This window comes from Hemiscyllium ocellatum, chromosome 17 (genome assembly GCF_020745735.1).
Source record: "Hemiscyllium ocellatum isolate sHemOce1 chromosome 17, sHemOce1.pat.X.cur, whole genome shotgun sequence".
Taxonomy (NCBI): Eukaryota; Metazoa; Chordata; class Chondrichthyes; order Orectolobiformes; family Hemiscylliidae; genus Hemiscyllium; species Hemiscyllium ocellatum.
The window spans coordinates 61,741,508-61,766,584 of NC_083417.1; the positions used below are offsets into that span (position 1 = coordinate 61,741,508).

At 41.4% G+C, this 25,077-nt stretch overlaps 1 protein-coding gene across 1 annotated transcript in view; it reads left to right on the plus strand.

The window, feature by feature from the left end:
• Positions 1-25,077, plus strand: part of mmp15b (matrix metallopeptidase 15b) — a 105,366-nt gene that overhangs the window by 75,069 nt on the left and 5,220 nt on the right. Inside the window, exons 8-9 of the mRNA XM_060838225.1 lie at positions 21,139-21,289; positions 21,749-21,864. Of these exons, the coding sequence (XP_060694208.1) occupies positions 21,139-21,289; positions 21,749-21,864 (267 nt within the window). The remainder of the gene's footprint in view (positions 1-21,138; positions 21,290-21,748; positions 21,865-25,077) is intronic.

The following is a 25,077-nucleotide window of genomic DNA, read 5'->3' on the forward strand; positions in this document are numbered from 1 at the left end:
ATCTGCTTAAGGTTATTGTTACCTTTATTTTTATAATGTAAGGAGGTGTAGAAATGGTGCTTCTGACCCAGTAAAATATATTCCACTTAATCTGCAATTGAGGGGGCCAAATTTGTTCTCCTCAACAAGCTAGCTCCATAAGCCAATCGGTTATATCCAAATGTGGTTCAGGATTTAAAATTAATCTGGATACAAGACAGAAACAAAGTTGGCTGGAGAATATACTTTGCCCACCAAATTACTGCTTTTCAACAAATATTAAAATTAGCCCTTGTGTGCTTATTACTCCCAAGGTATGGAAGGAAGAGTTTATTACAATTCATCTGACAAGGTGAATTGCTTGATGGTGGCATTGTAGCAAATGTTCAGTACTTCATATCGAATTCATGTTGATTTATTACTCATTTTCATTGATACAGGTTGATTTTTTTTACAGGGTGAATTTATTGACTTTGAGATGTGACAGGTTTAAATTCTGAAAGTAAAAGTGGGTCATATTGTTATAAAAAAATTGGCAGAATAGCTTAATCACTTTGGAAGCATGGCAGTATGCTGTTGATGTTTCAAAGGTGAAGATGAATATGGTTATATTGTTCAGTAGACTTCTGAGTTTTCCCTATTTGTTCAATTCCTTCATTTGGAAGCTACCTTCAAGTGAACAGTGCTGCAGCTATTGATGTGCTGAACACTGCCTCAGCTCTATTTTCAAATACTTCAACACTAGAAAAGTCTTCATTGTCCCATAACCTCTGCACCATCTCCCATTTTGCTCTCTGACATTCATGGGACATAAATTTGAGGATACTACTAGCTTGGTCAGAAATAATTTGACCCAGTCTCATTTTACTGAGCCTACGCGGTCTTTGTAAAAATTGTGAACTGCTATGAGGTCATTCCGGATGGTAATCCCTAGAATCCTTCTCATAAATACCACCTCCCACTGTCAATTCATCTCCATTTCTTTTCTAGCCTCATTTCAAATAGAAGGGCAAAAAGGTCCTGGATTTCCCTGGCACAAAGATTAAAAACATCAATTTAGCCAAATGCCATTTCCTCTTTAATACTTAAGTCAAACAAGGTTAAGTGCAGGGATGGTGAAGGGAAGCAGAAGGTGGGTAGAAATCCCAGCTAGTCTATCCAGTTGGACATTTTGCATTGTTTGATTTTTAGATCTGGTCATGTTACTACACACCACATGCCTCACCCCATCTCCTTTTCTGTTAAGCTGGCATTGAGGGCCTGTTATTACATTTGGTAATCTTTGTTATGACCCCATCAAACCCAGTGAGGGATTCCCAATTCATTATGATTCCAGATGAAACACCCCAAAGTCATTACATTCCCAGTGAGGAAGAGGAACATGTCCACCCTCTTTATTCAACCTCTCCCCTTACCTTGGTTGGTTGCATCAAGGTTAATTTCACACAAGGAATCCTTCACTTGTGGATACCTTGCCTCATCCAGTGTACCTCAAAATTATTGCAATGCCTTTGTGATCCACTCCAATATTCTGAATCTTGTTCAATGGTATAGCTGCTGTTAGGAGTCCTGTTTACTGACTCTTGCTATTACTAATGTCTACCGATAAACTTTACTTCATAATTTCTGAGCCAAGATACTTCCCTACTAATGTCCTTACGTCTCCTTTACTACCAGGGGCTACCCATCCTTCTCTATTATTCTGTTTGTCTTTTCAAAATATTATATACCCTGGAATATTTATTTCCCAACTGTGGTAACCTTGTAACCATGTCTCTGTAATTATGATTAAACCATGTTTGTCTATTTGTGTCACTCCTGTGATCTGTCTTATTGTGGATGCTTTGTACATTCAAATACAGAGTCTTTATTCTTTTTTCCTATTCCTCACATAGAACTTACTCAGTTCCCTCTCTGTCCCACCCGTTGTATCGTCTCCTACGTGCTATACTACTCCATTGCCTCAATTATTCTCTTAAGATTTCTAAATCTTTTTCAGCCAAATTTTCCTTCCGCATCTACGTGGCTTAAAGTCTAATCCATAGGCCTTGTTATTTGATTCGTCAAGATACTATTCACAGTCTAATTTAAGTGGATCCCATCCTAATGGAACAGCTCCTTGTCTTTCTTAAGAACTGGTGCTAGTTCACCTTGAAATTAAATCCCTTCTCTCACCACTGTTTGAGGTCAGCCTTTAATTATCTAAACTGCATCACCATATGACAATTAGTGCATACCATAGTTGTGAGAGCTTTTGTGAGTGAGAATGTTATAAGGATTAATTTCTGTGAAAAGTTTTATTTTATCTTTAATTTAGCAATTTACTAAAATTTAGTGTCGTGAAAGAAAGCAAATGTGAGATGAGAAGAAAACATTTCATAGAACAAGTGGTATAGAGTTTGGAAGGCAATACCTAAAAGGTGGTGGAGACAGGTTCAATTGAGGAATTCGAGCAGGCATTAGATAATTAGATGAAACAACAGGAAAAAGACAAGAGATCAGCACTGACTCAAATGCTCCAAGAGCTGGTACATTCAGTGAGCAAAATGGTTTTAGAGCATAGAAAAATACAGCGCAGTACAGGCCCTTCGGCCCTCAGTGTTGCGCCGACCGAATCCTACATAGAAAAATACAGCGCAGTACAGGCCCTTCGGCCCTCAGTGTTGCGCCGACCGAATCCTACCTAACCTACACTAGCCCAATAACTTCCAAATGCCTATCCAATGCCCGCTTAAATGACCATAAAGAGGGAGAGTTCACCACTGCTACTGGCAGGGCATTCCATGAACTCACAACCCGCTGTGTAAAGAATCTACCCCTAACATCTGTCCTATACCTTCCACCCCTTAATTTAAAGCCGTGTCCCCTTGTAACAGCTGACTCCATTAGCGGTAAAAGGTTCTCAGTGTCTACCCTATCTAAACCCCTAATCATCTTGTACACCTCTATCAAATCTCCCCTAAACTTTCTTTTCTCCAATGAGAACAGCCCCAAGTGCCTCAGTCTTTCCTCATACGATTTTCCTACCATACCAGGCAACATCCTGGTAAACCTCCTCTGCACCCGTTCCAATGCCTCCACATCCTTCCTATAGTATGGCGACCAAAACTGCACACAATACGCCAAATGAGGCCGCACCAGAGTCTTATACAACTGCAACATGACCTCAGGACTCCGGAACTCAATTCCTCTGCCAATAAAGCCCAGTACACCATATGCCTTCCTCACAGCACTATTTACCTGGGTGGCAACTTTCAGAGATCTGTGTACATGGACACCAAGATCCCTCTGCTCATCCACACTACCAAGTAGCCTACCATTAGCCCAGTAATCCATCTTCTTGTTACTCCTACCAAAGTGAATGACTTCACACTTAGCTACATTGAATTCCATTTGCCACCTTTCTGCCCAGCTTTGCAACTTGTCTATATCCCGCTGTAACCTGCCACATCCTTCCTCACTATCCACAACTCCACCGACTTTTGTGTCATCCGCAAACTTACTCACCCAGCTTTCAAGCCCCTCCTCTAGATCATTTATAAAGATAACAGAAAGCAATGGTCCCAAAACAGATCCTTGAGGTACACCGCTAGTAAATGCACTCCAAGATGAACCTATACCATCAACTACTACCCTCTATCTCCTTCCAGCCAGCCAATTTCTAATCCAAATCTCTAATGCACCCTCAATGCCATACCTCCGTAGTTTTTGCATTAGCCTACCATGGGGTACCTTATCGAGCGCCTTACTAAAATCCATATACACAACATCTACTGCTTTACCCTCGTCCACCTCCTTAGTCACCTGCTCAAAGAACTCAATAAGGTTTGTGAGGCACGACCTGCCCTTCACAAAACCATGCTGACTATCCTTGATCACGTTATTCCTATCCAGATGTTCATAAATCTTATCCCTTACAATTCTCTCTAAGACTTTGCCCACCACAGAAGTCAGACTCACTGGCCTATAGTTACTCGGGCTATCCCTACTCCCCTTCTTGAACAAGGGGACCACATTCGCCATCCTCCAGTCTTCTGGTACTATTCCCGTTGACAATGACAACATAAAAATCCAGGCCAATGGCTCTGCTATCTCCTCCCTAGCTTCCCAGAGGATCCTAGGATAAATGCCATCAGGCCCAGGAGACTTATCTATTTTCATCCTTTCCAGTATTCCCAAAACCTCTTCCCTACATACTTCATTGCCATCCATTCTAATCACTTGTGACTCAATATTCACACCAGCAACAGTGTCCTGTTCCTGAGTGAATACTGACGAAAAGTATTGATTTAGTGTCTCTCCAATCTCCTCCGCCTCCACGCACAACTTCCCACTACTATCCTTGACTGGACCGATACCTACCCTAGTCATCCTTTTATTCCTGTCATACCTATAGAAAGCCTTTGGATTTTCCCTAATCCTACCAGCTAAGGACTTTTCATGTCCCCTTCTCGCTGCTCTTAGCTCTCTCTTTAGATCCTTCCTGGCTACCTTATAACTCTCAATCGCCCCAACTGAACCTTCACGCCTCATCTTTACATATGCCGCCTTCTTCCCTTTCACAAGGGATTCCAATTCCTTATTAAACCACGGCTCCTTCACAAGACCCTTAACTCCATGCCTGACTGGTACATACTTATCAAGGACACTCAGTAGCTGTTCCTTGAACAATCTCCACATATCATTAGTATTCTTCTCTTGAAGCCTGTTTTTCCAATCCACACATCCTAAGTCATGCCTCACCGCATCATAATTTCCCTGCCCCCAGCTATAACTCTTGCCCTGCAGTGCACACTTATCCCTCTCCATCACTAAAGTAAAAGTCACCGAGTTGTGGATCAAAAGGATTCTGTGCCTCCCTTAATTAGTCTTTAAGTAAAGGAAATTATGTTTCATTCCAGCCTTAAAAAAGAAATGTATAAGCTCTCTAAGAGCAGCTGGACCTAGCTAATGAGTTGGCTATTGTAAAATGGGTTTAGAAGCTTGAATACTTTTTTTTCTGAGAACAGAAAAAGATGCCACCCTCAGTGCTACTCGTCTGCATAGAGGTTGAATAAAGAGGGTGAACATGTTCCTCTTCCTCACTGGGAATGTAATGACTTTGGGGTGTCTCATCTGGAATCATAATGAATTGGGAATCCCTATCTGGGTGATGTGGTCATAACAAAGATTACCGAATGTAATAACAGGCCTTCAATGCCAGCTTAACAGAAAAGGAGATGGGGTGGGGCATGTGGTGTGTAGTAATATGACCAGATCTAAAAATCAAATAATGCAAAGAGGGGAAGGAGACGCTCCTTCCTTTTTATATATTTTTAGCCTCCAATAATTAGCTCTTACTTTGGTAAAGTGAAGAACCTGATTTGTGAGTAACTGGTGGCTTATTCTTCTTCTTCTAATTGTAAACAATCATTGTAAAAGCTATGATAGGGCAGGTCAGCTTTGCCAAATGGAATATACTTACTGTGGTCAGCCAGAGGTCCAGATAGACCAACTGCCTTAAATTAATGTATCTGCAGAAGGTGTCACCAGTTTCAGAAGTTTGAGGTCCAGGCCTCAGATATTGGGGAAGTAATGGCTCCTTAGAGGTCAGCACAGTGGCTCAGTGATTAGCACTGCTGCCTCACAGTGCCAGGGACCCGGATTCTATTCCACTCGCAGGTGACTGGAGTTTGCACATTCTCCCCATTTCTGCGTCAGTTTCCTCCGGGTGCTTCGTTTTCCTCCCACAATCCAGAGATGTGCAGGTTAGGTGAATTGACCATGCTAAATTGCCCATAGTGTTCAGGGATGTGTTCAGGTTAGGTCCATTAGTCCAGGATAAATGTTGAATAATAGGGAATGGGTCTGGGTGGGTAACTCTTCAGAGGGTCGGTGTGGACTTACTGGCCAAAGGGCCTATTTTCACACTGTAGGGATTCTATGATAGTAAATTGAGCCCTGCCACTCCTGAATCGTACCAAATGTTAAAGCTTTTTTTAGGGTATGCATAATACTCAGTTTACCTGACAACTGATGTTTGAGAGAACAAGGACCAGATTTCTGCACTGAAAAATAATCAAACTATAGTAACAGTTAACAGATATAAACCATCGGCTTATAACGCAAGTAACTACAACTCTAATTCCCTTATAACTTCACCTCCCCCCCCCCATTCTCTCTTTCTCTCTCTCTCACACACACACATTCTATTTGAATGTGCCGTTTGTGTTCAGAATGAATGTTTCACTTGTAAAATGCCTCTTGATTTACCAGCTCAATAGTCACAGTCCACAGCAATTGTTGTAGCAAAGGCAACTGGTTTTGTCAAGTTTCAACTGAGATTTTTTTTTTAACCACAGAAACAGGAGGTTTCTACTGAGGAGACCTTTCTGTATACCTTTCTGTTCATTTCTCTCTCTCTGTTTCTGTATCTCTCTAATTTGTTTCCAATTCTAACCTGCTCAGTTTGTCAAGATCCAAACACATTCACTTATAAACAATGCTTGGCTTCTTATTGTCTGTACATTACAAGAGCTAATGCATACAAAGCAGAGTTCACAACAAGTATCAAATTCCTTGCTGTGAAATTATGCAACCACCCTGGTAAAGCCCTGTCTGTAAAAATATATCTTTCTCCTTGCTGTCCAAGATTTTAAAGAAGCAATCTTTACAGGCACTATGGGGAACTCAGCTGTCTACGAGGGGAAGAATAAGAATGAAAGAATGATAGTGATTGAGGATTCAATAATCTGAAGAATCAGACAGATGTTTTTGTGGTCATAAACATGACTTCAAAATGTTACCTCCCTGGTGCCAGGATCAAGGAAGTCGGGGAGCAATTACAGGTCATCTTTATGGGAGACATTGAACATCAGAGGTCATGGTCCACATTGGTACATATTTAGGAAGAGGAATGATGTCCTGAAAGTGGATTTTAGCCACTTGGAAAGGAAATTAAAATCTGTTCCTTGAGTAGTAATCTCAGGATTTCTGTCAGTGCCACATGGTAATGAGAATAAGAATAGGAGGATTGATTGATTTAACACTATCTGAAAAAATGGTTAGGAGAGGATTTCTGGGGCATTAGGACTGGTTCTGGCAGTACAAATTAGATGGTTACATCTTAATAGCACTGGGACCATTATCGTTACAGAGAAATTTGCAGGTGTAGTTGAGGGTTTGACCTATCTTGTCAAGCAATTGGAAATCCGAGAGCCAGTACAAATTCGAAGGAAGTAAAGCTGGTAATTAAAAGTAAAAAAAATGGAAAGTGAAATTAGAAGCCAGGAATATATACTGCATTCATGACAAGATTGGTTATTTAAATAGAAATGAGCGGGTACAATCTCATTGTCAATGTGGACATATGGCTGCATGAAGACCAAGACTGAGAACTGAATATTCATAGACATTTAACATTTAAGAAGAACAGGAAGAAAGGAAAAGGAGATGATATTGTGCTTATAATAATTGATGGGATTGATTCATTAGTATGTGAAGATCTCAGATTAGAAGAACAAATGTGTAACAAAGATAGAAATTGCTGAAGAATCTTCTGGTAGCATCAGTTGGGAGAGAGCACGGTTATATTTCAAGTCCAGTGACTCTTCATTAGAAAGTGTGCAATCTGTTTTTGTGGAGTTCAGCAACAACAAACATTAGTTAGAGTTCTTTATAGACAACTAAACAGCAGTGGTAGTGTGGGACATGGTATTAGGGGAATAGAAAAGCATGTAACATGGGTAACATAAGATTCATGGTTGACTTCAATCTGCATATAGGTTGGGTAAACCTAATGAACACTAATGCTATGGAGGATGAGTTTTTGGAAGTGTTGAGGATGGTATTTTGGGATTGTGTTTTGAGGAACTTACCGTAGAATAGTCTATTTTAGAGCTGGTGATATACTGCCAAAAGATTAATAATCTTGTATAAAAAAACTTTTCGGGATGAGTAATCATAATATGATGGAATTTTCTATTGTATTTGAAAGTGAGACTCAATCTGAAGCCAGGTTGTTAATGTTGAATAAAATAAAACCTGAAGGTATGAGAGCAAATTAGCTGAAATGGATTGGGTCAATATATTAAAAACAGTTGATGATACATATGTAATCCATTGACTTTAAAGAAATACTACTTTTGTTTGCAGCAATTATGCATTCATTCATAGTATGAAAAGTCTGTCAGTCGTCTATGGATAATGAAGCAAGTTAAGGATTGTTTAAAATTAAAAGACCTTTAAGTAGTAACAAACCTGAGCATTGGGAGGATGTTAAACTACAGCAAAGGAAGACCAAGAAACTGATAAGTAAGTGAAGAATTGAATATGAATGCAAACCAGTATGCAAAAAAACCTGCATTCTGTAGGTCCATAAAAGGAAATACTTGGTGGACATACAAGTGATCCATTAAAGGCAGAATCAAGAGAAATTATAATGGAGAATAGAGAATTAGCGGAGATGCCGAATGATAACTTTATGTCTGCCTTCACTGAGGAAGGTACGAGAAATTGCCCAAAATCATTGATCTAAGGAAGTAGAGAGAATGAAGAATTAAGTGGAAATAAGTAGTAATAAGAAGGTTGTGTTGGAGAAATAAGTGGAACTCTAGATTGATAAGTTCCTGAGATATAATATTCTACTTTTCAAGTATTGAAGTAGGTAGCTATGGAGATAGGGAATGTGTTGGTGATCATCCTCCAAAATTCTAAGATAATGGAATGGTTCTTGGAGATTGGAAAGCAGCATATGTCAGCCCATGTTTAAGTAGAGAGGGAAAAGAAAAAGGGGAGCAATGGATCTTTCAGCCTTACAGCAGAAGCAATGAAAATGCTAGAATCAATTATATATGATGAGATAAATGGACATTTGGAAAATATAATTGGACATAATTAACATGGATTTGGGAATGTTTAATCATGTTTGCTGAATCTTTTGGAGTTTTCTTGCTGATGTTACTAACAGAATTGATTAAGGTGAATAGGTGAGCATAGAATACTTGGCATTTTTAGAACGTTTTTGATAACGTTCTCCAAATCAACTTGGTTAGAAACATGAAACACATGAGTAGGAAGTAATGTCCTCGCATGGAATAATTATTGTCCAACAGGTAGAAAACAAGAGAGTAGGAATAAATGGACCAAGTACACATTGGTAGCCAGTGACTATTGGTGTAACACAAGAATCAGTACTGGGGTCTCAGGTGCTCACAGTATACGTCACTGATTTGGATGTGAGTATCATATGTAATATTTCTAAGTTTGCAACCGACACAAGAGGAGGTAGGAATATTAATGATGTGAGGAAAATGCAAAGTGGCTTCAAAGGGACTAAACAGACTTAGTGAGTGGGCAGGAATATTGCAGTTGAAATATAATGTGGAGATGTGAGATTAGAAATGTAGATATACAAAGGAGAGCAGTTGTTCTACTCAATAAATCATTGAAGGGTAAGGTGCATGTACAGCAAGCATTTAAGAAGCTAATGGTATGTTAACCTTTATCACAAGGTGAGTCATGAAATTTTGCTTCAATTGTGTATAACCTTGGTTAGATTGCACCTGGAGTATTGTTTGCATTTGGTCCCCTTACCTGAGGAAAGATATTATTGATATAGAGGGAGTGCAATAAAGGTTTATCAGACTCCAAGGATGATGGGACTGCCCCCTGAAGAGAGATTGGGAAAATAGGCCATATTCTCTAGAATTTTGAAGAATGAGAGGTGATTTCAATGAAACCTACAAGATATTTTAAGAGATAACTGTGTAGTTGGATGTAAAATTCATGATTGGGGCATCTGAAACTAGGGAATTAAATTTGAAAATAACAAGGCTACCACTGGGAGCAAAATGTGAATTTCTTTTATACTCAGCAAGGTTTGAATCTTTGGAATTCGCAATCCCAAAGGGCTGTGGGAGCTAAGTCATTGAGTATGTTTAAAGTAAAGATCAACAAATTTCTAAAAGTCAAAAGGCTAAGTCCATCATGATCTGTTAGATACCCATAGCCACTTAACACAGTGATAAGCTCCACCTCTTAGTATTGGTCTGCTCTTAAGTTCAACCTAGCCTATGAGAGTCTGCTCGAACAAGCTGGCCCAACAACTGTTCCCTACCAGATGTTCAAAGTGTTTGCACTCACAGCTTGGAGCTGATGCTGCTCAGGCCATGGACATTTACTACAGATAAGGTCATCAGGGACAGCACAGCATTCTACAGATTCCCATATTTTGCAGCCACAGTGCAATACCATCCTTTTCATTTCTGTCTAACCGGGTTTATTTAATTATTTAATCAGTTAAGTTACTAAAGCTTAGCTACTAAAGGCTAAAAAATATTATAACAAAGAGAAACTGTTTACCCCCACCAAACCAAATTTTCAACCATACCAATTCCCAATGTAGCACTTGTTCCTCCTCACACTGAGTCATCATCGCCACACCCTGTGCTGTCCCATCATTCTGTGTCTTTGCTATCCTCAGGGCATGGAATGGGGGATCACTGATTCATTAGCTGGGGTAATTGAATTGAATTGAATTTATTGTCATGTGTACCGAGGCACAGTGAAAAGCTTTGACTTGCGAGCAATACAGGCAGATTACATAGTTAAGTATCATAGATAGTAAATAATAGGTAAACAGTGGCAAAAACACAGATACAGGCAAATGTTAAGAGTTTGTGAGCCTATTCAATATTCTGACAACAGTAGGGTAGAAACTGTTGCGAAACTGGCTGGTGCATGTGTTCAGGCTTCTGTACCTTCTTCCTGACGGTAGAGGTTGTAGAGAAACATTGCCAGGGTGAGATGGATCTTTGAGAATGCTGGTGGCCTTTTCTTGACAGCAGGCCTGGTAAATAGATTCTATGGATGAGAAGTTGACCTTTGTGATTGTCTGGGGCGAGTTCACCACTCTCTGTAACCATCTCTGATCTTGAATAGTACAGTTGCCATACCAGGTAGTGATACATCCAGACAGAATGCTCTCGATAGCGTATCTATAAAAGTTGGCAAGGGTATTCGCCGTCATACCAAATTTCCTCAGCTGCCTGAGGAAGAAGAGATATTGGGCTTTTGTAACCAGTGCGTCCATATGAAGAATCCAAGAAAGCTTGTTGTGGAAGACCACTCCCAGGAGCTTGACACTCTCCACTAGTTCCACCTCTGTGCTGTTAATGTGTAGGGGGACATAAGTAAAAAAGTAGGGTTCCTTGGTTTTGCAGGCACTGAGAGCTAGGTTGTTCTCAGTACACCATTTTTCAGGTCTACCACCTCCAGTCTATAGTCTGTTTTGCCGCCATCTGAATTTGACAGACTATGATGGTGTCATCAGCAAACTTGTAAATGGCATTATTCTGGTATTTGGCAACGCAGTCATGAGTATACAGTGAGTACAGTAGGGGGCTGAATACGCACTCCTGGGGGGCTCCAGTATTGAGTGTTAGTGACGATGAAATATTGTCCCCAATCTTTACTGATTTTAGCCTGTGGATCAGGAAATGGAGGATCCAGTTGCAGAGAGTGGGGCTTAGTCCGAGATCACTAAGTTTAGTAATGAGTCTCGAGGGGATAATCGTGTTGAAAGCTGTACAGTAGTTAATGAGTAGGATTCTTAAGTAGCCATTCTCGGTGTCAAGATGTTCTTGGGAGGAGTGTTGGGCAAGTAATATGGCATCTGACATGGATCTGTTGGAGTGGGTCAAGAGTAGTGGGGAGGCTGGAGTTGCTTAATGGCATGACCAGCCTATCAAAGCACTTCATGACCACCGAAGTTAGGACCACTGGTGGGGTAATCATTGAGACATGCTGCATGAGCCTTCTTAGGCACAGTGATGATGTTGGCCCTCTTGAAACAGGCAGGGACTGTGGCCTGATGCAGGGAGAGGTTGAAGCTCTCTGCCAGTTGATCTGTGCATGCTCTGAGTGCATGGCCTGGTACTCCGTCTGGTCCCATCGCTTTCCTTGGATTCACACGAAGGAAAACTGACCTGACCCCTGATGCAGTGACTGTTGGGATAGGTTTGCGAGGACTTGTTGGAATAGGTGTTATCTCTCTGCCGAAATTCTGCTCAAAGTAAGCATAGAAGGTGTTGGGCAGATCTGGTGGGATATGTCATCATCTGTTATCTTGCACTGTTTCTTTTTAGAACCTGTGAATTAGAGGAAGCTTGGGGTCGTAATATTCCTGAGCAGAGCCTTGGAAGTTTGGTTTAATCCTAGTGAGATGCTGAGCGACTGTTTGATATGCAGAATTAATGATGTGACCATGCAAAAGCACCTACTAACTGAAGCCCAAATGGACTTAAAAAGCAGTACAACGGGCTTTATCATTAGAGAATGCAGCAAGTGGAGCTGATGAATTACAAGTTATTCAGACAGAAGTGGACATCCTCTCCAGGCTGACTGAACTTGGGGAACACCACTTGACTGAAGGCAATTGTATAACCTCACTCAAGACGTTTCCTGAACAGAGGGACTCTAGCTCAGCTAATAGCAAAACCCCAAAACAAAGCCAAGTCTCTGCCAAACGCTTAAAATTTCTCAAGGATCTGGGCCAGCAGTCCATTGTAGTTGCTGCCATTATGTGAATCCGAGGCAGCAAAAGAATCCTAATAGGCCTATATTGAGTAAAGAGCTCATATGCCCATTTCCATGAGAGTGCACACCCTGGAAAGACCACCAGAAACAATGAAAAAACCATTTGGTTAAATGGTCACCCTATTCTAATGGACATCAATTCCAGCATGGCTGCATCAATGATTGCAGAACCAATCTTTACTAAAATTTGCTTTTGACTCCAATCCTTAATTTTGTGTAAGAGCTCGGCCAAGTTGAGACCCAATGCAGGGGAGCCCCTACAGATTAAGGGTACAACTTTAGTACCAGTCCTTTATGAGAAGCAACTGGTTCAGTTAACATTGGTTGCAGTAAAAGACCTAGGCCCAAGCTTGATGAGATAAAATTGGTTGAGAAAGATTCAACTTGATTGACTTAACACTTTTCAGTTATGAAGTAGTCGCTGAGTGAAGTCCTAATTAAAGACCTGGACATTTCTCAGGAAGGTCTAGGGAATATCAAAGGAGCCAAGGCCACCTTATATGTTGTGATGTGGAGGTACTGGTGTTAGACTGGTGTGGACAAAGCCAGAAGTCACATGACACTAGGTTATAGTCCCACAGGTTTATTTGAAATCACAAGCTTTTGTAGTACTGCTCCTTTGTTGCCTGACAAAAGCTTGTGGTTTCAAATAAACCTGTTGGACTGTAAACTGGTGTTATGTAACTTATGACTTTATATGTCAATAGAGAAGCAATTCCACAATTCTGCAAGACCTGCCCAGTGCCACAATACCTACGTGCAAAAGTAGAGGCAGAGATCAAGAGGCTAGAAAGCAATCCCAAGCAAGATGTAATGCTGACATGCGATGCCTCCCTCTATGGTATTGGGGTTGTGTTGGCTCACTGATGGCTCAGCAGAGAGGAATACCTGATAGCATATGATTCCCAAACATTATGCCTAGATGAAATGCCCAGATTGAGAAGAAAGGTTTGGCGGCCATCTTTGTTTGAGAAAGTTTCACCCATGCATTAAGGGACAGAATTTTGTAATGGTAATGGACCACACCCTCTGCTAGTGCGATTTAAAGAGGACCAGGTCATCTCGCCCATAGCTTCAGGATAAATTCAGCGTTCTGAGTGATAACAGTTGCAAGTTGGACTACAGTCTGGGAGGCCAAGTAGCAAATGGGGATGCTTTGAGCCGCCTCCCACTGGTAATACACACTTATGGTGTTGCCACAAGAAGCGTCCATTCTGATTTTTAACTTTCTGAATACTGTTTTGGTCACCGCTGACAATATCAGACTGTGGGTAAACAGCTGGTGGTGATGGGAGAATCAAAAGGGCCATTACAACCAGAATTGAAACCTTTCTGGACCTAGCAAGACTAGATCAATGTAGAGACAGCATACTATTATGGGGAGCAAGAGAAATTGTCCCAAGCAAAGGTCACCAACAGATACTGGCTGAAACCCCACCAGGGTTATCCAGGGATTTCTAAAATAAAGATATTGGCAAGAATTATGTCTGCTAGCCAGGATTGGATGCTGATATAATTGTGTTGATGGGGCAGTGCCCAGAGTGTGAACAAGGAGAAAAATTACTGCCAGAGCACCCCAATTTTCATAGGAATGGCCAGGTAAACCCTGAACTCAGTTACATGTCAACTATACAGATTCTTTCTTAGGCTGAATTTTTTAAATCATTGTCGATGCCCATTCAAAGTGGTTAGATGTGCATTGAGTTCATTTGTCAAACTTGGTTTTTGAAAAATTGTGAGCATCTTTTGCAACACACAGACTCTTGGAGGGGTTGGTCACAGACAATGGGCCATCGTTTCCCAAAGGGAATTTGAGTATTTCCTGAAGTTGAAGCTCAATATCATTCATCGTTCAGTAGTCTGGCAGAAAGAGCAGTCCAAACTTTGAAGGCAGGCTTAAAGAAACAACGTATTGCTTCACTTGATACCATTCAGTCCCCAGTTCATGTTTGATTATAAGATCACTCCTCACACAACTACAAGGACAGCTCCAGCAGAGTTGCTGATGGGGTGAAGATTCTGCACCAGATTAAACCTGATCTTCCTGAACCTGGGCGGGAGGGGGGAGGGGGGGGGGGGGGGCGGGTGGAGGGTGGAAGGGAGGGTGAAACGACATCAAATGTGGACACAAAATGCCTCGAAATGAAAAAGACAGTTTACTTCAGAGGACAAAATTTGGTGTCAAAATCATGAGAATAGCTCTACATGGGTAAGGGGCATCAATGATGCGAGGTCAGGTCCTATGACATACAACGTTCGGGTCAGTGAGGTGGTCCTGGACAAGCACATGGATCACGTGAAAGCTGCAACCTTGCAAACTGGGTAGGAACAAAACATACCCAGCTCCTCAAAACATGCGGCAAGGCTCTCAGAACTAATGGATTTTCCCGCTCCGCTTAGTGCTGAAGAAACCTCTGAGGATGAGATGGACACAGCAGATGCCGAAGCCTCCACACTGTTACCGCCTGAAGAAGATGATGAGATTTGGCTGAGTCCTCTGGGTGCAAGAGGTGGGCTACGGTCCAGTACATGCCACCAGTATTCGAGACAGAGGTGGGGGAACTAGACCTGGTGCGAAAATGCCTTGTGTGAAACAACAGGAGTAAGAATGGGCTTACAAACCAGAAATTAGATGAGGGAGGGATGTAGTGATTAGAACAAGGTCAACCAGATAGATCTCAGAATATGAGTTCCTGATTTGGGCTGTTAACCTGGTCCAGTCAGTCAGTGCTGGCAGACAGATTTAAATAGGAGTGTCAGGGATTCTGTTCGCTCTTGGAGCTGGCATTGACCTAGTTGGACCAGTGTCTTGTACTCTGCACATGTAAACAAAGGGTGACTTGGTGACAGGATAGCAGCCTTCATGGAGTTATTTCACTTTGTATTTACTCCCTGAATCCTTTGCTTTTCTACCTCTTAGATCTCCTTCAACTTCTTAAAATGTTATAAAATCAAGTTCTGATTATCCACTCTGATATCTCCTCATGTAGGTTGGGGTCAGATCTTTTTTCATAATGCTTTTGTGAAATATCTTGGAATGTTTACTATGTTAAAGATGCTGTGTAAATAGACTTTTTTTTGGTGTTGGTGTTAAATCTATTCTGTTTAATTATCCAGTTTCCACCTGCTGGGAGAGATTGAAATTTCCCTCTGCATGACTGTGTCTATTGGCTCTGTGCCCTGCAGAGCAAATGAGAGTTCAGCATGGAAGTAATTGAAAGTGCAAACAATATAATTTTTTTTAATTTGTAAGGATGCTTAAACCTTTGACCTTCAGCCTTTTTCTTATTTTTTTTGTATTTGCTCAACAACGATTCTTTTATAGGTGGGAAGTGGCTTGACTTCTTATCTGCTTTTTCAGGAGACTTTGGTGTAAAGTGCAGGAAAATGTGTGTTTGTTGTATATTTACCATTGTTTCCAGGCAGGATGAAACATCATTACTTTGTATCGAGGGCTAAGGCTGAACATTTAGATTTCCCAAACATAAGCACAGAACAGCTGTGGGTGAGGCAGCCTCTGCATCACATGAGCACTCCCAGAAGGCTGTTTACAGATTCTATTTCCTTACAAGTACACACAATGAGTGAAACCATGCAGCATACTGATAGGGCTGTTGCCCTTTGCCAAATCCAGAATTGGACAGATGCTGGCTGTGGAAAGTGAATAGGCTTAGTAGTTTCACAGGTCCAAAATAATTTCTTAGCAAAGCCTCTGTTATAGAAAATAGTTACTAGTCATAGAGTAGCAATCATAAATTATTTCAACATTTTTTAGGTTGGCCAAACAGTATTATTTGTCTTAAGTTAGGAAAGTCTTGAATCCACCACTGGATGTGGTGGGGGGAAGGGACTTCAGTTTTCTTCCATGCCCTGTAAAGAGTTCACACACATCAAAGGCTGTGCCTGTGCAGCAAAGGTATTGCCTGTTCAATCTGTTCCCATTCTCCAAAACCATGTTTATAATATCCAATTTTAAAATGACCTTCTTGTTCTTGAGATTACTGTGCAGTGTCTTCATGATGGAGGATCAGCAGAGGAGAATTTTTGGTTGCCGGCATGCTCTTGTTCTGACAGTGACAATAGTATTCATATAGTGCATTCACCTCGATAAAATACCTGAAGATGCTTCCCAGGAACTTTAACGCAAGATTTGACATCAAACCACTCCCAAGAATTATTGGGACAAATGACCCAAAACTTGATAAAAATGGTAGTTTTTCAGAAGATGAAAATGAAGAGAAGAAAGAAGGTTTAAGGAAAGAATTCAAAGAACTTAGAGTCCTAACTGCATTCCGGTGAGACCATTCCCTCCGTGCATCCGTTGTTAGGTCCATGCCCCCCACCAACCCACCCTCCGCTCCCGGCACCTACGCCTGCCAGGGCAAAAAGTGCAAAACCTGTGCTTCCACTCTTCCACATCCTGGGCCTCCTCCACCGCCAATCTCTAGCCACTTGACGCCTGGAGGAAGAACATCTCATCTTCCACCTTGGGAACTTCCAAGCACTCGGGATCAATGTCGATTTGACCAGTTTCCTCATTTCCCCTCCACCCACCTTATCCCAGTCCAACCTTCCAACTTGGCATCGCCCTCTTGAACTGTCCTACCTATCCACTCCACCTCCTCCCCGACTTATCACTATCACCCCTCACCTTCATCTACCTATCACATTCCCAGCTACATCCCCCTCCCCATTTATCTCTCAGCTCCCTGGGGCCATCCCCTCATTCCTGATGAAGAGCTTATGCTCGAAACATTGACTCTCCTGCTCCCTGGATGCTGCCTAACTGGCTGTGCTTTTCCAGCACCACACTTTTTGACTCTGATCTCCAGCAGCTGCAGTCCCCATTTTCTCCCTGGATCATTGCTGCAGACAATCATGGGGAGAGCATTACCCAGCTCCTTTCAGTACTGAGGAAGATTTGTACTGGATTCAAACATTAACTCTGCTGCTGATAATAACAGCCAGTATTTTTTCAGCAGAAATACGGACTAGAATTTAACCTGTTGATTTAAAGTGAGTTTGGAAGCAGCTAGGAACAGCCAGAAAATGGGAAGACTGTATTTATCTAACAGGAACCATGGAGCACAGACTTCAGTCATCAAGGCAGTAGAAATACCAGTTAAGCTTGTTGAATTACCAATTTACTGCAATTTCATGGCAAATTTCTCATCTTACCATGTACGCATGGGAACCCCTTTGAATTCTTTTGAGTCCAACCCTATTAAATTAGGAGTCAAGTGTTGGCTCTGTTACGTATTCATCGAAAGAGTCAGTATGCAGTGGCAGGATGTGCGGTTCACAAAGGAAACTACCAGACATCGGCAGAACTGTGGATGTGTTGGCATGTTCATCTGGAGCAGTGGCACTTCTCTGAAGAAGAACGGATAGATGGGTTTTACGATGGGGAAGCCTACTCAGTAGAAAGACCAGAAATAAGGACGAGATTCATCTTGTAAGGCACATCCACCTTGGCCTTAGATCCTCATTAGGGAGTTCCATCTCAGAGACAGGGAGGTTCAGCCACTGCTAGGGGCACATTGGAAATCTCAGGAACAGTCATAGAAATATGCATAGGAGCAAGCCAAAGGTACAGAAAAAGCTATCTTGAGGAGAAAGTGAATGCATGAGGTCGAACTTGTTTCAAAAGTCCAAGTGTCAGTGAAGCCAACCACTCTCCAGACAGACTGTCATCGATCTCTGCACTGTTTTAGAGGATGAACTGACATTTACGAAAGTTAATGGACTTCTGATGTCAGTTGCACCAAAGATCTCTATGCTTATCAACTTTTCAGCCCTATATAGGAATCTACTGGAGAGATGGATAAAATTTCACAGTCTGCAGATCTTAATTAAGGATGTGACCAAGGGACATTTAAGAGAGCTGTTAACTGTATGTGCTACCACACCAATCCAGACAGTCATTCGGTGGGATCATCAGCTTTGGGGCCATCATTGATTCTCCCAGGTGCAGAAAGGCCAGTCAAGAATGGGTGACAAAGAAAATGAAGGGTCATATAAGATTAAAAGAATTGTTTCCAAAGTGGCATCCAATTGTAATAAGTGCAAGGACTGGAAGGTTTTTGGAATGCAACAAAGGAAGACCAAGAAACTGAGAAGAAAAGGAAAAATAGAATATGAATACAATCTAGGAAAAGAGATGTAAACTTGGACTGTTAAATACTTCCACAAATATGTGAAACAGAAACGTATAGACAGATTCAGGAGAATTTGTAACAGGAAATAGAGAAACAACAGAGAACTAAATGATTACTTTGTATCTGTTTTCACTGAAGAAGATACAAATATCTCCCAGAATTAGAAATCCAAGTGACTTGAGAGAATGAGAATTTGAAGGAAATTAACATGAGGCTATATTGAGAAATTTGAATAGTGCTGAAAGTTTATAGATGCCACGACCTGATAGCTACATCCCAGTGTTGAGGGAGCTGATTATCGAGGTGATTAGTGCTTTGGTAGTTATCTTTCAAAATTCCATAGATTCTGGAATGATTCCTGAAGATTAAAAACACACAAATGTCACCACACTATTTAAGAAAGGACAAGAAAGAACTACAGACCTATCAGTAGTAAGGAAAATGCTGGAATTTATCGTAAAGGATTTGATAAAAGGGCATTTAGATAATAATGAACTGATTGGGCATAATCAGCATGGATTTGTGAAGTGGAAATTATGTTTGACAAATCTGTTGGTGCTGTTTGAGGGTGTTACTAACAAAATTGATTAAGGGGAGTCAGTGGATGTAGTATACTTGAATTTTCAGAATGCTTTTGTTGATGGCCCCCACATAAAGTTGGTTAGCAAAATTAAAGCGTATGGGAATCAGAGCTAATGTAGTGGCATGGATTAAGGATTTGACAACGGATAGAAAACAGGGTCAGCATAAATGCGTCATTCTTGTGTTGGCAGATTGATTATTGTAGTCCCACAAGAATCAGTACATGTGCCCCATATTCATAACATATATCAATGATTTGGACATACTGACCAAATGAAATATTTCCAAATTTGCAATTGATGCAAAGCTAAGCAGGAATTATATTGTGAGGAAGATGTAAAGGATTTCATGTGGATTTGAACAGGCTCAGTGAATGGGCAGAAAACATGGGAAAATGTGAGGTTATCCATTTTGGTAAGAGAAACAAATTTGCAGATTATTTCTTAAATAGCGAGAGGTTGGAAACTGTAAATATAGCATACAAAGGGACTGGGTATCCTTGTTAATATGTCAAAGAAAGCTAGTGTGCAGGTGCAATCTTCAATTAGGAAGGTTATGGAATGTTAGCCTTCACAAGAGGATTTGAGCAAAGCAGTAGAGAAGTACTCCTTCAGTTGTATAACAGCTTGGTTAGACTGCAGCTGGTGTACTATGTTGACAAGATCTACCCACTAAAGCTCTGGATCCTCATGTCTATGAGTATCTCTTGTACAGATGCAAAGGAGAGTTATAACACCTATGAAAGGACAACATGTGACCATTGAGCAGGCCACTTGGCTTATGAAGATGCAATTCGGGTGTCTCAATAAATCTGATGGATTCTTTAAGTACAGGGCTGGCAGCCCTTTAAATCTGCCATGACGCCATCTGATGCTGACTTTTCCAGTTGACTGGGATGAAACTGTCATGATTGAGTTCAAGCAGAGACTTACAGAAAGGTTGAAAAACAGATCCCCTCATTTTACTCTGAGGCAAGTGCAGAACTGACTACAGATATACTTATTAGCATGTTGGCACATGTAGGCATTTGGTTTCACTGAGTGACGATCATTTGGCATGTCTTTTATGTAGCATCCTGATAGCATAGTATGCTTCTGAAGCTCTGAAACGTTCCTCAGTCTTCCAAGTTACTGCGCCATCACACCTCCTGTAACAACCTAACTAGAAACCTAGGACTCCCCCCACCCCTGGCTCTGATTTTCTGCTATTCAAGGCCCTTTGACCTATGTCTGTAGATATACATATATGTGAACACCAGGTAGACATTAGAGTACCTCTCACACAACACAAATTGCTTCAGATACTCCTCAACTTGTTCCAAACATTTCAGCAAGGATATTTCATTTGGGAAACTAGTTTCAGTGATGGTGCTGGGGATGACGTTTTTTTATATAAATGCCAAAAGAAACAAATGGGCCAAAATTGCTTCAAAATTGTTGTATTAACCATGGTGCTCATTCTGTGTGCAGATTGGTAGAAACCCATTTATGACGGTGCTCTTTTTAGATTGTTGTGGACTTGTGTTGGCTGTTTCCTCCTGATTTCTTTTTCTTCATTAGAATTACAATAATATAGTTGCAGAGTGGGAAATTTACCCAAGGAAATTCCTGACACCAGTGTTTTAGGTAGGATCTACCTATATCTGTAACAATATCCACCTTACACAAAATGGAAGAAACTGATGACACAGCTTATTCAGGATGTAAGATGTCACCCATTAAATTTCTAACTTTGAAAATAAAGATATTTTTATGGCAGCATAAGAATAATGTCTTGAGGTTTCAATGTTTTATAGAATTCAAATTAGATTGAAAGGTTAATAGTATTCTTTCTTCATTTCCAGGTGACAAATTCTGGCTGTTCAATGAAGCGATGTTGGAGCCAGGGTACCCTCGTCATCTGATGGAACTTGGTGCTGGAATGCCTCATGACAGGATTGATGCAGCTATTTGGTGGGAAATCACTGGTCAGACATACTTCTTCAGAGGTGACAGGTTTGTTTTGAGTTTCATGCCATTTTACATTTAGATATTCGTGTGGGATTGCAGAAGAGAGCTCTGGCCTTAGTGTTAGAATTGCAACGATCTTCACTTCTCTAACTGTACTGCAAAGACATTTTACTTCCATAATAACAAAAAATGTTTTCAGGCCATTACTGATGGTGATCTGGCACAGATTCTGCACTGGAAGTATTCAATAACATGTCCCTGCCCAATGCACTTCAAAAAGTATTTTGTATAAATATGTCTACTCATATTTCATTTGAGTTATTTGCTGCCTTGAATTTAATTACCTGACCTGGTGTGTTGACCTTGTATGGCCTTTGATGTAGAGTTACCTACTCAGACTTAATATCCCTTATGTAGACAATAATGTGAGTTTAAGAGAGACTGATTTGTCTTTTATGGTGTTGATTAACACTGGATATTGATTAGACTTTCTGATAATTTCAGGTACTGGCGCTTCAGTGAAGAAAGGAGAGCAGTAGATAATGGCTATCCAAAGCCTATCAGTGTTTGGAAAGGTATCCCACCTTCACCAAAGGGGGCCTTCCTTACTGATGATGGAGGTAAGCAAAATCTCCATTTGGAGAATTATAAGAAAATAGCAAGTCCAGTTAAGTGGAAACTGCTGAGCACATTGTATGCTGGAAATTGCTTCTATTTGATAAATGAAAAGAAATTGCATTTAACTTCAGGTAATGGCTATACTGTTATATGATGTGAGCATGAAACATAATTTTTTATAAAGAGTGCAAGGTCAGCAATAGTATAACAGTGGAAAAAATAGTCACTTAGGGCAGAATCTCATGAGGTCTGAGTGATGTGGACTACAGCAAGCCGTGTGGCAGTATCAGGCATCACGCGCACTGACGCCCATCTCAAAGGTTGAGAAAGTCTTGCTCAATCTTCTTTGATTTTCAGAAGCAGCATAGCAAGATTCTTAAAAGGCAGCGACGTGATGCCAGTTGATGGCCATTATTGTTAATGCCACAAATCACTCTATTACTATTCAAACTCGCATCTAACCAAATAAGCAAAACATTGGAAAACTCAACAAGAAGACCAGAATGAGCACCTGGCAGATGTAATTTGCCTCTTGCCCTGAACCATTGTTGGGAACCGTGCTCCAATATCCTAGGGCATTCTCCATGAGCATTAGCCACATTTTTGAAAAAAAATTCATCGGATGTAAGCTTTGTGGCAGGACCAGCATATATTACTCATCACTACTGGCTTTTGAGAAAGTAGTAGTGAGTTGTCTTCTTAAACCTCAGCAGTTGATCTTTTGTAGGTAAACACATATTGTGTTATTGTGGGGTGTTGCAGGATTTTGGCCGAGCAACATTGAAGGAATGGTGGTATACTTCCAACACAGGATGGTGAGTTTCTTAGGGAACTTGCAGGTGGTGGTGTTCTACTGTAACTTGTCCTAGATGGCTGTGGTCATGGGTTTGGAAGGTGCTGTGTAATGAACCTTAATGAATTACTGCAGTGTGTCTTGTAGGTGGTACACACTGTTGCTACTGAGTGTTGGTTGTTGGAGGAAGTGAATGGTTGTGGTGTCAGTCAAGTGAGCTGCTTTGTCCTGGATGGTGTCAAGCTTCTTGAGTTTTATTGGAGCTGCATTCATCCAGGTAAGTGGGGAGTATTCCATCACACTTCTTTTTTTAATTCATTCACAGGATGAGGGCATCACTGGCTAAGCCAGGCTTTATTGCCCATCCCTAATTGCCCAGAGGGCAGTTAAGAGTCAACCACATTGCTGTGGGTCTGGAGACACATGTAGGCCAGACCAGGTAAGGATGGCAGTTTCCTTCCTTAAAGGATATTAGTGAACCAGATGGATTTTTCCATCATTAACAATGCATTCATGGTCATCATTAGACTCTAATTCCAGATTTTTATTGAATTCCAACATCTGACAACATCTGGAATTTGAACCCAGGTCCCCAGAACATTACCTGAGCTTTGGATTAACAGTCAAGCAATAGTACCACTAGGCAATAGCCTTCCCCATTTGTGATTTGTGTCTTGTAGATGGTGGACAAATGCACCCCATGTCCACAGACTTCGACATTGGACATGTGCCAACCCGTAAGGACCCTCATGGCACATCTCCGATTCACTTACATGTGGCTTCTGCACCTTTGCACTTCAATTCTGTATCGCAGTCAGCAATCATTTTAATGCTACAGCAAGGACACTGTGCACTCAGGGACATATGCCCAGATCATGAACTGGGCCAGGCTGCATCTCTTGGCTCTTCGCTTGCTCTTATAGTGCTTACTCAGTCTGAGCATACCTGGGTGTTCATAGCGTTCCTGCCTTGCATCACCAGTTCTTGCTTTTTAATGCTTTGCCCACTCAGACATTGGTACCATGCTCACAGAACAGCTGTCTTGCCTTGTCATTTTGTGCAGGCACAAAACTAGGACACTTATCATTGTTACCAGTGGATCTTAGCCAAGTCAAAGAGGATCACCTTCACTCTGGGGTCCTGGAACAACAAAGGGCAGCCTCCAATGCCAATTCTGGCCCTTCTTAGAATGGTCAAAGTCAGGATCTCATCAGGGTGAGGAGCTACATATCAGGCAGCACTCCACCTGTCTTGATTTTTTTCTATTCTACTGTGGTTGTTCCCTCCTGGAATGAAAGAGAAAGGCTGGTAAGGGGAGATAAAATTTGTTGGATCAGCTATGACATTTGGTAAGCTAGTTAGCTGAGTTGATGTGATAGCTAGTTTGCAATGCAGCAAGATACCAGCAGCAAGGGTTCAATTTTTCTACTAGCTGAGGTTGCCATGAAGGTCCCTGCCTTCCCAATGTTGCCCCTTGCCTGAGCTGTGGTGACCCTCAGGTTAAACCCACCACCAATTGTCTCTGTCTAATGAAAGAGCAAACCTATTGATCTTCTGGGACTACAGTGACTGCACATTTGATGCAGATGGAGAGTTGGTCCAAGAGTGTGTATAAGCAGTGTAGAAGGCGTGCAAGGCTAGTGGTGTTGGAGATTGGGATAGGTGAGAACAGGTAAGGGAAGATGTTGCTGGCAGTAGTGAGAGTAGTAGTTCATGAACCTTGGTGGGAAGTGAGTGCAGGAGTAATATTAGAGTAAGTGTGAGTCATTGGAAAGGAGATGCTGAGCCTAATCTTGGTGGAGTGGCAAAGAACATTGATCTTTTTTTTAGTGCTGGGCATTCTTCCAAACATCTTTAACCTGGATGACAATCACGAACCCAGCTGGCATTGCCTGATTTTGTGACTATCACTATTGGTCCTGGGGTGGGAAAGGAAGTTCTATGTCAGCACCATCCCATCCTGCACAGCCTACAGGACCCTGCCAACAAAGTGAGCTGTCAATTTCCCCCTGTCTTCTACGCCAAGAGCAAATGTCAGGAACCATACAGGGCAGTCCGGGACTGAATGCTTGACTGGGTGCACAACAGGTCTGTATGATGGCATGGGTACAAAGGATGTCAGTGAATTCCACTGGTGAGTAGCAAGTTGTTCTCGGAATGGGTTATGGTAAGATGGGGCAGAAATTGGACAAGAGAGGCTCCACAGGGGCAGGATTGGTAATTAATTAGGACAGTTTGTTAGGATAGAGTGAAAGAAAGCACTAAGCTTCACAGCGACAAATCCTCTTAAAAAAATTTGATGCAACCTGGACTTCAGCTATTAGTTACTGCTTTATAACGAGCTTTCTATGCCCAAGTACAGTTTGGACTCTTCTGTTACTCTGAATAACCCTTAGTGCTTGCTGCTTTTCATTATGACCCA